Source organism: Achroia grisella, unplaced genomic scaffold (assembly GCF_030625045.1).
Source record: "Achroia grisella isolate CSIRO2021 unplaced genomic scaffold, CSIRO_AGI_Agris_v1 utg841, whole genome shotgun sequence".
Classification (NCBI taxonomy): Eukaryota; Metazoa; Arthropoda; class Insecta; order Lepidoptera; family Pyralidae; genus Achroia; species Achroia grisella.
Window position 1 is genome coordinate 770,475 of NW_026713039.1, and position 17,096 is coordinate 787,570.

The 17,096-nt window shown below is 31.1% G+C and overlaps 2 protein-coding genes across 2 annotated transcripts in view; both read right to left on the minus strand.

Annotated features, from left to right (window-relative positions):
- The window catches only part of LOC131852193 (CLIP-associating protein), a gene marked incomplete at its 3' end in the record, with an annotated part of 59,513 nt that extends 54,566 nt beyond the window's left edge, over positions 1 to 4,947 (minus strand). Inside the window, exon 1 of the mRNA XM_059202836.1 lies at positions 4,735 to 4,947. The remainder of the gene's footprint in view (positions 1 to 4,734) is intronic.
- A 705-nt stretch (positions 4,948 to 5,652) lies between these two features.
- LOC131852194 (uncharacterized) lies at positions 5,653 to 16,764 on the minus strand. Its single transcript, XM_059202837.1, is given in 5 exon segments — positions 5,653 to 11,953; positions 11,955 to 11,973; positions 14,618 to 14,648; positions 16,004 to 16,129; positions 16,684 to 16,764. Coding segments are annotated over 5 exon segments (6,558 nt in total).
- Positions 16,765 to 17,096: the final 332 nt, after the last annotated feature.

A 17,096-nucleotide genomic window follows, 5' to 3' on the forward strand; every position in this document is an offset into this window, starting at 1 on the left:
GCATTACTATACATATATTTTCTCCGTTTACCTAGTCTTTTTTCTTATTACTACAACAAATCCCTACTGACGGTAGATTTCACATCAGAAGTCTGTAATAGACCTACCCGAATAAAGATATTTTGAATTGAATTGAATAATAAATAAAAACAAATGTTTTGTATCACAAAAGAAATCAATGCATACTTGTTACGTCATGATTAGCATGTTTATGTGTTATTGACAAGTTAAGAATGTGTGATAATGCTTCTATTATAATTTACACTATCTCATTCAGCTGCTAATGTTATCAGTGATATTTTGTTATCACAATGACCTTGCCCCATTAGCATCGAGGGTTTTGAACTGACTGCAAAATGAAAATAACTTGTTTATACACTTGTATTAAATTTTTCTTTTAATTGAAATAGAAATAGAAATAGAAATAGAAATAATCTTTATTCAAATAAACTCATTACAAGCACTTTTGAATAGTCATATTTTGATTCTACCACTCATTCGGAATGCAGATTCATTACGAGAAGAATGAGCAAGAAACTTGTGTGTTGCTCTTTTTAATAGATGTTTTTTTTTTATATAAATAATTACAGTGTAACAAGTAAGAGGCATGCGACAATCAACATAGAAATCGCTACGCACTCATTATTAGTGTAATCAGATAACATTGTCAGTGCTATGTATTTAAAATTTTTCTAGAAAAACATTATTATCGTTAACGAATTCTTCAATTTTATAGTAAGCTTTTTTGCAAAGGAAGTGTTTTATTTGACATTTAAATCTTTTTTCTGGCAGATTTATAACAGACTCTGGTATTTTATTGTAAAACCTTACGCAATTGCCATAAAACGAATTACTAACTTTAGCCAAACGACATTTAGGTAAAATCAGTTTGTTATTGTTACGTAAGCTTTTATTAGTGCAATCACTAACTCTTTTGAAACTGTCTATATTCTTCCTGGCATACATGATATTTTCATAAATATATTGAGAAGAATTTGAAGGGCTTCCACCAAACGAGATGATTTTTTCGGGCTACTCTAATGCTGTTGGCCGCAGCTGGCCTTTACAGCTTCACCGGATGATAGGGGGCGAGTGCAGATGGCACTCCAAACCAATAAAAGCCCCGTCAAAATCCGTCCAGCCAATTCAGAAATTAGCCGGAACAAACGTCTTCTGTCTGTTTGTTCCGGACAGACAAAAATTGTAAAAAATTCTATTTTGATGTATGTACCGTATTTTTATAATTTATATTCATATCCATGTAATAAAAAACGATTATTTCAATATCACAAACAGACACTACAATTTTATTTATATGTATAGACTAGCTGTCCCGACAAACGTTGTTTTGCCTTAAAATAAAAAAGAAATTTAGGGGTGGACTACCCCTAACATTTAGGGGGATGAAAAATAGATGTTGGCCGATTCTCAGACCTACTCAATAAGCGTATTGAGTAAGTCATGAGAATCGGTCAACTGTTTCAAAAACAAAATTGACACGAGAATTTTATATATAAGATAGATTACTGGAAACCAATGAGGAATCAGGACCACCTATTTTTTTATCTGTCTGTCCCACGTCTGTTTTTTTTTTAATCTCAGAGACAAATTTGACACATCTCATATTGCCAAGTTGCTGTATTTTTTAAATAGGGTTGTGGTACTATCAGATATTAATATTAATTATAGATTATTCAGAGATAAAATTTGGGTGTTCATTTAAAACGCATTAACACAAAATTAATAAAGTATAGGTATTAATAAATATATGATTGTTGTATTAAAGATTTTTTTATTTTCCACCAAAATATAGACTAACTGCCTTTTTTATAAAACAAATTATATATCATTCTATAGTGTCATCACTACATAATATAAAACAAAGAAGCTGTCGCTGTCTGTCCGTCCCTATGTATGCTTAAATCTTTAAAACTATGCAGCAGATTTTGAAGTGGTTTTTTTAATAGATAGTGATTCAAGAGGGATGTTTATATGTATAATACATGTACAACCATGCGAAGCCGGGGCGATTAGCTAGTATATCATAAAACAAACACCTATTTAAAATGTTTAGCTGTTTGTATGGAAAATGACAAACATGAACCGAACTGATGGTAGATTTGACATATCATAAGAGTTTGTAATAGACCTACATGGATAGAGATATTTTGAATTTGAAAAATTTTAACTATGTTTAAATCCAAAGAAAAGTCATGTATGAAGTTGACAACATTGCTTTGTTGGATAGTATAGACTACAGTTGCCAACCGTCCTGCTTTCCCGGGCCATGTCCTAGTTTTTGAAGTGTCCTGGAATGTCCTGAATAGTTATTTGTCAGTGTACTGCGTTTTTAAAACATCACCTCTTAATTGCACCTCTTAATTACTGATTTTCAACAGTATAATGTTAAAAAATACTTATTATTAAAAACCTGATTGCATTAATGAATTGAATTTTAGTACATATTAAAATAACTATTACTGATTTGTTTTTGAACTGGTTAGTCCTGTTTCTTTTGACTTTCAATGATGGTTTTTTAATTTAAGGCCTGGTAACCCTAGTGTAGAGGGAATGATTAAGAAGTTGAATATACTAAAATTATACCCACAGTATGTATGTACTGTGGTACATGGCCCTCATGAACTAATATGGTCAGTAAGGTGAACACCCACACTTATATGGCAGAGATCAATGTGAATGGAATGTGTGAATCAATAACATATCTACAGTGTTATATTATATATAAATTAAAAATATATCATATACACTCCAATTTTATTTATTTATATATATATATATATAAATAAAATTGGTGTCTGTTTGTAATATTGAAATAACCATTTTCTACTACATGCATTTGAATATAAATATGGTACATACACCAAAATATTTTTTTTATAATTTTTGGTCTGTCAGTTTGTTTGTTCCGGCTAATCTCTGAAATGGCTGGACGGATTTTGATGGGACTTTTCTTGGCAGGTACCTGAACTTAGGCTACTTTTATTCTAGGAAAATATATTAAAATTCCACATGGATGAAGTCGCGGGGACAGCTAGTATTATATATAAATTAAAAATATATCATAAAATTAAACTAGTAACCTGACCTGGCTTCACATGGGTGTATTATAAATCATTTATTTAGTCTACCATTCCATAGTATAATGCATACATTTTTTTATGGATGATAATGGAATGGTGCTCTAACTGCTTACCCTGGCGGGGCATCAGTGGAGGATGGTAAGATGAGCATGAGGTTTTCACTAAGAATTTATCACAATGGTTTCCAGTAGGAACAGCATGGAGGTCAACCTGACATGGTACAAAGATCATTCTGGAAAAAACTGTTCAAAATCCGTTGCATAGTTTTAAAGATTTAAGCACACATAGGGACAGACAGCGACAGCGACTTTGTTTTATACTATGTAATGAAGATTGCAGTCCTTTGTGACCATAACCATCTTTTTTAAAATAGTCTGTGTGCTATGATATCAAAGTACAAAAAAATTGTTTTTAGATAACACAATTTTCATTGATGTATTAATATGAAAACATAAAAATATGAACACCAGAGCAAAGCTTGGATAGGTAATATAGGTTTCAAATACATTTTATTATTTTTGTAAATTGAAGTGAATTATTTACTCACAAAACACCCTAATTGTGTATTTAAAATGTCTTTTTTTTTTACAATCACACCGAGGCATCTAGACCCAAGTTAAGCTAGCTGAAGCTTGTGTTATGGGTACTAGATAACTGATACAAATAAATAGATATTTTTTTTTTCATAAATACATACATATTATACATAGAAAGTACCCGGACCAATACATGATACATACTCATGAATACAAATGTTTGTGCTGTACGAGGAATCGAATCTGTGACCATCGGGTGTAAAGCAGTGTGCTAGACCGCTAGACCACCGAAGTTGTCATTTAAAATGCATAATATTCCTAAATATGTACTATGTTTGATATCAATTGTAATGAAGGTAAAATTGTATATAACTTTGTTTTGCCATATAATTTAATAACGCTATAAAAAATAAGGATTGGTGATTGAAGGGTGAAAATGTAGGATTGTATGTATATTGTAATGACACATAATAAAAAATTTTGCCTAAAAAATAGAAAAACAATATTAAGGGTGGACAACCCTTATCACATAGAGTACGAAAAATGGATAGTGGCCGATTCTGAGACCTACTGAATATGCATATAAAATTTCATAAAAATCTGTCAAGCTGCTTCAGAGGAGTATTGTAACTAACATTGTGACACGAGAATTTTATATATAAGATAATATTATACATTCAATGTTGCCTCTGTACGTAATGATGTCACCACCATATTATAACCAATTGAAATTGTGATTCCATCAACAGAAAAGTCACAATGACAACGTCGAGTTTTAATATCATTCATATAATATCCTTGAAATATTGCACGTCTGTTATATTTGTACGCAATACAGTTGAAGGGGAGTTATTTTGGACACAGAGACAGTGGCGTTCGATTAAGTGTACAGAAATAAAAGGAGTGCAATAGAAAATAAGTAAAGATGTCTCACGATATGTCAAAATAGCAAGAGATTTTGCGAGCCGTTACAACAATTTTTACTTACAGCAATATTAAAATGATAATAATACAGTCATATTACGAATAGATTACACGTCAATCACCACGATTATGTTTTAATGAAAAGAAATAACGGATAATTCGTTAAAAAACACCTTATGATATTTCCATTTCTGATTTGACCTTACGAACAAAAACACTTCCTTGCAGGCACAAATAGACACTGTTATGTATTCACTGGATATTGAGCGTTCAGATTGTTAATTAATAACAAATAATTATGTTTATATAATTATTATTTGTAGAATAAATCTATTGCCGTTTAAAAATGACGAATAATCCACCAATATCGCGCATGCCCAACAAAAATTTACATCACGTGACCTGTCATGGCGTCATAAAAATTACTTTTTTTTTTAGAGATTTGCGTGTGGCAAAGGATGTATACATTCATCCATGTCTACAGATACCTTATAGGTAGCAATTTTATTTATAATCTAATATTAAATCATAAATGTAATATTGTTTTAGCAAATAATGCAATTGTGAATAGATATAATTTAATTATCCACTTTTGAACGTAATGTTGCCATAATAGCAAAGCGCATGCGTATTAATGAATGCGTTCGAAATATCAATCTGTCAGAAGGGAATGGTTAGGGTTTGCACAAACAGTAAATGTGACAGTAACAATGATTACAATGTTCTTCAATAGGTACTTAAAACAGACAGTTCATCGTTCGATGCTAATCTAATTGCATAATCAGCGATCTAAATAGAGACGTCTACGTCTCTATTTAGACTGATTATGTTATTAATTAATGTTTCTATGGATTAAATAGATTTAATCCATAGAGTTTAAACATTTTGTCCACTTATCATTAATAGGGTAAAATTAATACAAACACGCTATAACGTCAATGTATGAATTTATGTAATTGCAGTTTATTTATTCATACACAATTATTATTGTAATAATAAAGTTTAGGTGTTGATTTTTCAATTAATGTACTTACTACAAACTACACAGTATTTTATATCTTTTCTATTTTTTTTATTATTGAATTTGTTTTTCAATAATAAAAAAAATCAGGCCGCGGATACGGCATCCAACAAATGGGACCAAAATTCAAACAATTCGAAAACATACATTTTCTTCTATTTTTTCTTGAAGCAATACAATTACAGGAATGATTTTCTTTTACATAATTTTCCGTCTTTCTTTTCTTTGACTGAGGAGTAAAACCTGGTGCTGCAGCTAAAGGTCTACTTTGTAATATCTGCGATCTATCTTGAGAATTTTGATTTTGATTTTCCTGTATTCCGACTCTATTTTGAAGGGACAAAGTTGTATTTTGAGCAGTTGTCGCCATTCCTCTTGGGAACTGTACACCGTGAATAGAGTTTGTTGTTCTTAAATCTTTTCCCGAACCATTGACTATTGGAGTACTATTTTGACCATAAACAAATATATTTTGGATAGGGTCTGTGGTATTAATTCTCGGTATAGGATTTTGATTTGCTACAACTGACGTAGGTCTAGGACTTGCATTTAATGTTTGATTCCCTTGAAATTCTCCTTTAGAAGTTTGCATAGTTGGGGTTGGAATATAGACTTGCTCTGTTGAATAAGGTCTAAAGACATTAATATGAGGTGATAACTGAATATTTTGTTCATTAGTAATTTTGTTAACTTGTTTATTTGACATATCTAGTATATTTGGATTGGCGGTTGTGGAGTCTAATGTTAGCCACTGCTCACTATATTGAGGTAGATTTACAGGAATGTAAGGAAATATTTGACCATTTGAAGACAGTACAGCTGGATCATAATTTCCAAATGCACCGATACGGTTTTCATAACTAGAGTAGCCATGTCTCCGAAGTAATTGATTTGTATTTATTACCCTATCTGAAGTATCGGGTTTTCTTATGGGAGATGTTTTTCTATCCATTTCATTATCTTTAAGTTTATTCACAAAAGCATCAATTTCTTTAGCTTTAATTTCTATTCCCAGCTTCTTTATGGATCTAACTATTTCCTCTTTCATTGTACTATCATTGGCACAGTTGTGACCTCTTTTTTCTATATCATGCAACCTTTTTGCTAAGCTGGACTCTACTTGTTTTGTTAATTTTTTATCCTCTAATTTGTTTGGTAGTGAATCATTAAAAAAATTCTCTACTTCTTTTTTCATCTTTATTTCTAGCACTTCTTCTCTAATAATTTCTTCACTAGGTATCGGTATTTTTGACAATTCACATAATAATCGATTTCGTTGTATCAAAGGATCGATTGTCTGTTCTGTTCCTTTATTATCAGCCACATCTTGTAAATATTTTAGTAGAGCATCATGGACTTTGAACTTGAATACTTGTCTATCCTCAATATCATCTTTATTATAACTATATTGAATAAAATTATTCAAAATATCTTCTCTAATGTCATTCAATAGAGCTATTTTATTAGCGTCTATATTTTCAGGTTGTTCTAACATTATAGATATAGTATGTTTAAGTTCTTCTTTATATTCATAAAGCTCTCTTTCCGTTTTCATTAAAGGTTTAACCGAGTTCAGAACTTCTTTTAATTTACTTTTTCTAGCTTCTTTACTTTGTTGAAATACACAGCACGTTGGGATCGTAGCTAATGCATTTTCTAATTCGTCGTCAAAAAAATGATTAAATAGTATTTCATTTCTGAAAGTTGTAGGATCTGCATTAAGTTTACTTATTATAATAATAATTTTAGTAACTAGATCATTTTTTATTTCATTTACATCTATATTTTCTTGTTTATTATTGACAAACAGTGGTAGATCCGCACACCAATTCTCAACAATTGCTAAAATTAAATCAGCAGCCTTTTTTTGTGGGGCTGGTAAACTTTGGCAACAAGGTTGTTGTGTAGAAGATGTCATTGTCCTGCACACTCTACTAGCACTACTAGGACCTGCAATTTGACTAGTATCTAAAATACCTTTGTTTTTAGACTTTTTCCGTTCTTTATGACTTTTTGAGGAGCTATTATTTTTATTTCGATCACATTTCCTGCTGTTTTTAGTAGCTCTTAGTGTTGTGCACAATTGTTCAGCATATTTTTCAACATTAACACTTTGTTCTGAAATTATAGGTAGTCGAGACAGCCATTTACTTATTTCTTTTTGAATTTTTATGTCTGGTGTAGATTCATTGGTCTCTATTTCGTGTATTCTTTTTGCTAACAAAGATAATATTTTGTCCCATTGTAAAAGTTCATCAAAGGAAGCAACTTCTTTCATTGGCAAGTTATTAAACCAGTCTTCGATTTCACATTTTGTTTTAATTTCTTCTACTTGCTCTATGACAGAGTTTTCATCAGGAATAGGAACTTTGTACAAAGCACTATAAAGTTCATTGTATAAGTTATCCCTACTTATAGGCACAGCGTTTCGTTTCTGCGCTTCTAAAAAATATTTATCTACCTCATCTTTTATTTTATTTTCATATTTTAACTTCTCCGTATCATTTCCACAGTCAAAATTTTCTAATATAAACATACTAGCTAAATGTTTTTTATATATTTCGAATCCTGGGTCTTGATATTGATTATTTTGTAAGGGAATTGGTATTGACGTTTCAATAGTATTATCAAGTTGTTGTTTGTAATATTCACCACTGTATTTTGATTTTATCATTTTCCTTGCCTCCACAATGTTTTGTATCAATGTGATTTTAAGTTTATCCCAGTTATTCATTAGAACAGTAGTTCTAGGCAAATTTTCTAATATTGTGTCGATTTCATCATCAAGAACGTCTTGATATAATTCGTTATCATTACAAAGTCTTGGATCTAGATTTAAATCTCCAACCCTTTGATATAATTTCTTTGCTATATCATCTTTGAATTCGTTAACTTTGTCTTTAGTGGCTCCTTCAATTGGTAGACCACGACACCAATTTTCAATCAATTCTAGGATCAAATCACCTGGATTCTTACTTTTTAAAACTTTGTTACAATTTAGCGCATGTTTGGACATTTTATTGTGGGATTTACTTTTTGTACTTTTATTTGTATTATTATTATTACTGTTGTCATTATTCATTTTTAATTCATCATGAGACGCTTGTTTATTACTATCTACTCTGTTTATTCTTCTAATAAGTTGTTGTACTGCTACAGGCATAGAAAATTTTTTTCTATTATTAACTGGTAGTTTCGATATCCATTTTGTAACAAGATTTTCTAATTCCGCACTATTATCTGACACCTGTTCATCATTACCAACTTTCTTTTCATCTATTTCGGAAATCTTTTTAGCTAGGTCACTAATCATGTTAATTCTCAAATCTTTATCATTTGAATTTTTAATAGGAAGCAAAGAAAAATTATTGAGCCAATCAGATACTTCTTTCGCATAAGTTAATTCTTTGCCAAAATTGTTAACAATTTTGTCTTCACTCGTGGGAATCGCACTTAATTTATTATATATATCAGACTTACACAACATTGCTGGATCTGTACTATTATGAATAATATTCTTTACTTCTTTCAGTACTCTATTTGTCCAAGCATCTAATTTTACTTGATCATCAGCAAAATCTTTGCTATTTATATATATGTATTGTTCTATAAAATCTTCCAAATTCTGTTCTTCTATTGAATCGTCATTACAAGATCCTTCTTGATTAATATCTTGGCAGCAAGATAAAGGTGACTGAATTTCGACTACTTTACAAATTAACTGATCAATAATTAACTTAATATTACCTACATGTTCTGGAAGAAAAGGTAATTGGTCCATAAACTGACTTATAATCGAAGCTAAATATATATTATAATCCATAGCCTCAGATGATTCTGTTCTGTCCATTTCAACGTCACATATATTTTTAGCTAAATTAGTCACAAATTCGACTCGTTTTTTATTTCCAGGTCTATTGTAAGAATAATCTATTGGTATATTCTTTAGCCAGTCGGATATTATTTTAATGTATTGTAATTCTTTATTTAATCGCTTTAACGGATAATTTTGACATGTTCTAGACTTTGCAAAATTTTCATATACTTCTTGTCTGGTGGGTGGGCTCAAATTTCTAAATTCAAGTTTCAGTAGTTGACAAAATGCTCCTTTTGCCATATTATCTTCAGAATCAAAATTATGCTCTATGAACTTATTAATCAATTGCATCAAAGTCTTATCAACATCTTCACTATATATTGGCGTATCTCGTACATCAGTGTTACCGTCAGTTTTAGTTGTGATGGTTGGTTGTATAATTACACCCTCCTGTTCTATTTTTTTATGTAGATTGTTTGCTAAAGTTGTATCTTGTGGTAATTTCATTACTCTCTCATTGAGCTGGCTAGTTAATATGTCAATGTTTCTTTTTTCTTCAGGTACTATTATATTATTCAACCATTTAGCTATGTCTGCCTTTATTTCCGTTTCTGATTGCTTATTATTTAATTTAATTCGTAAAGTTTGTGCTAATTCATGTACAATTTTATTTCGGTGGTCTCTGTTCTCCTTTAAATAAATATCAGACGATTGTTCGTTCATCCAAATAGAGATTTCATCTTCTAAAATATCTATTCCTTTAGGTACAAATAATTCCTTACGAGCCAGCTCTCCGTGCATATGTTTAATATTATCCATTGCCTGTCTATTTCCATGTTGAGGTTTAGTCATATCAGGTACTGTTATTTCGCTTAAACGTGTTAAGAAGTCATCTAAATAGGATTCCGAAACATTAACATCTCCAAAAATATCAAATTTAAATAACCATCTCAGTATCAAGTATTTTATTATTAAATCTCTGTCAGTGTTTGTATGTGGGGCAATTTGCTCTAACTTTACTTCATCCGTTATATCGCCAGCTAAATCATTAATTATAGTTTCTTTAAAGTTTTTGTCTTCCGGATTATTAAACTGTACAGGTAGTGTATTCATCCAAGACTTTATAACTTCTAGAACTTTACCCATATATTTTATTTCTTCGTTATTAAGCTTTGAAATTTCTTCTTTAACTTTAGCATTTTGTTTAGGAGTAGATGTAACGGGATAATTAGAGAGTGGAGAAATTTCATGCTCCGATGTAAGAATGAAAACACTTCTAGAACGACTAGGCTCCTTTAAAGATCCAGTTGGTAGAGTAGTATTACATAATACTTCTGCCGCGCGTTTTGCTTTATTAACTAAAGATACAGCTATGTTAGAAGCCTGAAGTTCAGGTATATCGCGACAGTTTCGTAAAATGTTGCATATTTCATCTTTTGCATATGAATCTTTAGTTGAATTAAGTGAATGAAGATTATCAATTAAAACATTTGATATTCTATCTTCAATGTTATCAAACGAGTCAATTTCGTTATTTTGCAAAACACTTCTTACTTTTCCAATTATCATTCTTTTTATGTCATCGCCATATTTAAAGATACTGTTATTATTTGAAACTTGATCTTGACTTATTGTTTTATTAATATCATAATGATTATAATTTATATCATCCAATTGAAGACTTACTAGTCTGTCAGTTAAATCTTGAGCATATTTATTACATAAGGATTTTTTATTATGTGCACAATTAACAGAAATTGGTAACTCTTGTAAAACTTTTATAATTTCAGCTTGCAAAATTAATTTATTCTCACATGTTATCGTACCTTTCAATAAAGGTGTGAGTCGAGTTATGAGCAAATGTTTTATTCTATTCCTATTTGTAGTTACTTCGTGCTTGTTAGATTTATTAAACTTTATTTTTAAAAGCCAATCATCAATTTCAGCAATTATAAAATGATCATTTTTATCTATACATACATCGTTACTACGTCTGATATTTAAATAATCTTTTTTATGAACACCATTTGAGTTATTATGATTGTTATTAAAATGATCACTAACTTTATTAAGTGATTCATTATTTAAATATTTAATTTTTTCAAGTAGATTTTCTGTTAATCCTTTAACAAATAATTCTTGATCGCGTTTCGCTCCTGGATGCCACATTGGTAGGTTATTTAGAAAAATATTTATATTCCTTTTAATTTTCTCATCATACGTTTCACAATTAACATCGACGGACTGGCTATATATCTTATTTAATAAATTATTAACCATGTTGTCTCTCATTTCTTTCGTTGACGGATCGAAATTTGGATATATTGGTATTTCTTGCAGCCATTTCATTATAACGCTTTTCAAAGCATCTTTATAATTATTTCTTGGTGCAATTACATCCCAAGTGTCCGTTTGTCTTATAGGTGTATTAGTGGCAGTATTATTACTAACATCAGTACCTACATTGTTATGTGTTTTACGATTAATATTTTTAAATGTAGAAACCTGATTATGAACACTGTTTCTCGATCTTGGGATGTTTGAAGTAGTATTTGAGGACGGCGATGTGGAAACCTATAACAAATATAAGTAGTTTTAAGGTTTATTAAGGGAAATTTTATCTTTATGTTTTCTTTTATTAACATAAATTCATTAAAAAATACTTAAATTATCTGTATCGTTAACATATATTGTAATAAGTTATTCAAAAGAATGTTGCCGGCTGATGATACCATTGTATTAAAAAAACCGTTTGATATGCCATTTAAAAATGAGCCCTATTCATATAGTGCGAGATTCTTACTTTGCCGTAACACAGTTATCTAACTAGCACAGGAGGTAATGAATTTTAACTGTATACCATATACAATGATTTTTTTTATGGAAATAAATATTATAAAATATTATTAGGGGTGTCACATGCGCGTTGCGTAAGTTTGTGCCACAACATTGTCTCCATCAAATTTCATTCCTTTTTCCCATCTCAAACTGGATTAGATTACTCTTTAGAAAAAAGATAGCTTTTATCCGTTTTTGTAATACAATCGTCAAATCAAATTTCATTACAATATTTTCGATCGTTTGTCGTGAAAAGATAAAAAAGAAATAGACACATATGCGCATAGTGTAATTTTGCTGAAGTCCATTTCAATATTTAATGGATTGATAAAATTTTGTTTAATATCTTTTCTTTTTTTCGGACTACTCTAATGCTATTGGCCGCAGCTGGCCTTTACAGCTTCACCGGATGATAGGGGGCGAGTGCAGATGGCACTCTAAACCCGCGGAAGGACTACGAAGCAGCTGAAAGTCAACTCCCGCCTGACGGATACGACTTTAGTCTGAGGGCACCATTAGGGGTACGAACCTCGGCTCAGGCCATCGTAATTTCGATTCCTGTTTGAATTGGATGGGGGATCGATCGGAGGGGTCATATTAGCATGTGTGAGACCATAAATATGCAGTACGGAAACCTGACCTACTGGAAGCGTTACGATATTCTCTATTGGTGATCAAATTTCGACCGTTAATTGAAATGGTGGTCAAACTGCGATTATCGCAGTCAACACTACACTTCCAAGCTATATTCAATGCCTGATGATGATGATGATGTAATATGGATGTGGGTAGATATAATAAAAATCAATGAATCAATATGCTAATGGTAGCGAAAATAAACAAAATAATACCTCGACGGACGACGGTGACGACCTCGGTGGTCTAGCGGTCAACCACACTGCTTTACGTCCGATGGTCGCGGGTACGATTCCTGGCTCGGTACAAACATTTGTATTCATGAGTATGACTGTTGGTATCGGTCTGGGTGTTTTCTATGTATAATATGTATGTATTTATGAAAAACATAAATCTATGTATTTGTATCAGTTATCTAGTACCCATAACACAAGCTTTAGCTAGATTAACTTGAGTCTAGATAGCGCTGTGTGAATTGTCCTGAGATTATTAAAAAAAAATATATGTATATATAAATTAATTTACATCATTCAATCAAATGAAAAATCGTTGTAACCATGTAGGACATTTTAGGCACTTATAAATATCAAGTTTTTTGTATTAATATTTTTTCACTACCGTCCAGTTCATTATACAGATTCAATTGATAAGAACTGGCAAGAAGTTCGAAGAAGAAAGAAGAAGTTAGAAGAAGTAAGAATTTCTTTTTTATTTTAAACTAGCTACTCGCCCTGGCTTCGCATAGGTGTACATGTATTATATATAAAATCTTTCTCTTGAATCGCTCTACCTATTAAAAAAAACCGCTTCAAAATCCGTTGCGTAGTTTTAAATATTTAATCATACATAGGGACAGACAGCGACAGCGACTTTATTTTAAGAAAGAAAAAAAGAAAGAAAAACATTTATTGTCAACCATTTTTACATATACATATATACATACATACATACACACTTAGAACAATTACAATAACAAATTACATAAACAATTTTATACTATGTAATAATGAAAAGAATGAAATGAAAATTATATAGGTGTCTATGTCTAACATTACATGAAAATCCCGTGGATGAACAACTATTGCCGTGCACGTCGTGTCGTCATTCAAGTAATCATAATGATATACATTTATAATATTACCACAGATAACAGTAAGGACAGAATGGATGAACACCTTTGTTTTTAAATATAAAGAATCGTTAACTAACCGATCTTCTGAGAAGAGGGTGTGTGGAGGACTCCTTTCGTAATATTCCTTTCCTGGCTATTTAAAAAACAAATAAAGGCTGTAAAGATCAGTTATTATCTGCTTTGCTTTAAATATAATCAAATAATTAAGTTAAATTACTAACAAATCTTACGCAATTAAAACAAACAGATTTAACCTCTCTGATTTAATACACTACAATAGTATGTATTTCTCTATTGACAAACATAAACTTAAAATATTACTTTAAACAAGAATAACAACAATAATACCTATACACAATTCACACAGCGCCATCTAGTCCCAAGTTAAACAGAGCTTGTGTTATGGGTACTAGACAACTGATAGAAATACTTAGATTTTATGTAAATACATACATATTATACATAGAAAACACGAACGATACAAACAATCATACTCATGAATACAAATGTTTGTACCGTCCGAGGAATCGAACCCGCGACCATGGGAAGAAAAACGGTGAGCTAAACTGTTACGCCACCGACGCCGTCAAAACAATGTAACATTAAATTTACCTTTAGATCTCCCCTCAACAGTTTGTGAACTCTGCAACAAGGAAACAACTGTGAATAACTCAGGTCTTGTCACCTAACTGCTACCGTGACACATTGTACGGATAAAGATAAAAAAACATGCCTGAAAGGTTTCTGAACATCTGAAAAAGTAAGTAAATAATTTTGAATTTGTATTTGATACACATACGAGGCAAACAATTCAAATTCAAATTCAAAAATCATTTATTCATGTAGGACATTTTAGCCGCTTATGAACGTCAAGTTTTTTACATTATAATTTTCAATTTTTTCCCTACCGTCCAGTTCAGTATATAGATCCAATTGAGAAGAACTGGCAAGAAACTCAATTGGATAAAAATTTTTAAAAGTCATTTTATTTACAATGTATGTTTATATAGGTGTCTATGTCTAACATTAAATGAAAATCCCGTGCATGAACTATTGCCATGCACGCTCGTCATTCAAGTAATCGTTTAGTGAGTAATAGGTTCTGTATAGTTAGACTACGATGAAATTATGCCTATTTAATACTGATGTATATGCCGTGGTATCACTAGTGAGTTGCTAATCAAAATAATTAAGATCTCACGTCCTCTGGACTCTCAATTTCATCTCACATATGCAATTTGTTTTTATAGAACAGGCGACAAACGGGGCAGCGGCACATCTGATGGTAAATGATTACCGTTTCTAGAAAACCGCACTGTGGAGGACCGCCATTCATCCAGATGATCAGGATGTTATTTTCGTTTCTGGCGGATGGTACTTACGGTGGTAAACTCAGAAAAGAATGACCACCAGTATTGAGCGACTACTAATGAAATTATTTAAAAGAGCAACACGCAAGTTTCTTGCTCGGTCTTCTTGTGATGAGACAGCTTTCCGAATGAGCGGTAGATTAAAAAAATGTTATGACTATTCAAAAGTGCTTCAATGTATGTAAGTTTATTTGAATAAATGATTTTCTATTTCTATTCTAGAATATGTATATATATATATGTAAATATATATACTAGAATAGAATAGAATACAATTACAAAGCTATCCCATAATATGATCTGAAACAATAACGGAAAAACGTTCTGTTTCTAATTTATAATAATAGCTAATGTAAACAAAATAATACAAATCCATTATTATACTATATTAATTGAATTAGTGATAGTTGGTAGTTTATATTTATACACTTCAACTTGCAACAAAATTATTTAAAAGAGCAACATGCAAGTTTCTTGCTCGTTCTTCTTGTAATGAGACAGCTTTCCGAATGAGCGGTAGATTAAAAAATATGTGATGACTATTCAAAAGTGCTTCAATGTAAGATTATTTCAACAAATGATTTTCTATTCTATTCTATTAAGTAACTACATTTTAACTGCACTGTACCATATCATAAAGTGATTCACGTCTGTGTGTGTTCGAAGATTTAGAGATTGTTTTCATCTTGTGATGTTCTTCACGGTGCTCATCCAGTCTCTCTCTGATCATTGGGCAGACTTCTTGGTTACAAGACTGAAATGACAAAACAATCGGAGAAGTGCGACACTAAAGTGGCAATGCGCAGGGTACATAGCTCGTAGGACAGATTGTTGGGCTAATAAAGTCCTCGAGTGGCGACCACGGACCGGAAGACGCAGCGTGGGAAGACGGATCGATAATCTGGTCAAGATCGCTGGAAGGCATTGGATGCGAGCAGCGCAGGACCGATCGTCGTTCCTTCTCCTTAAATCTCTCTATCTATCAAAAAAAAACAGCTTCAAAATCCGTTGCGTGGTTTTAAAGATTTAAGCAGACATAGGAAAGAAAGAAAAGAAAGAAAAAGAAAAAAGAAAGAAAGAACAGAAGGGACAGACAGCGACAGCGACTTTGTTTTATACTATGTAGTGATTTCTTGTAAATTATTATTAATATTTAACTGCGCTCAATTCTAATTTACTTAATAATTATTGATATAAAAGTAAATTTTAATCTGTAATGTAATTTGTAATTTATGTCTCTCAATAAATTATAAAAAATGTATTAATAAATAGAAATAAAGAAAGCATATTCATTCTCATTATTCTTACCTTAAAACCGATAATTCTGTCCAAATATTCCACGATTATTCTTTCTTGCATTCTATAAAGATTATCTTCTCTAGAATGCATTTTAATATTTACCCTACATATTATATTAATTGTTTATGAAAAGCTGCAAGAAATACGTTATATTATCATGTTGTTTTTTTCTGGTATTACTCTTTGCTTTACGGGAAAAGCAACAGCTAAAAGTCGTACAGCCATATCTGCAATTGTCACGTTTACGTCAAGTTTTGTCAAATTCTCATAACTTAATGGAACCAAAGAAAGAAAGAAAGAAAAATATTTTATTCAGTGCAATGTAAAAAATACAATATAAACAACCAACGAAAAAAAAAGGAGCAAATAAAATGTACATATAATTAAACTTAATTTACCGTGTAGATAATTAAAAATAAACA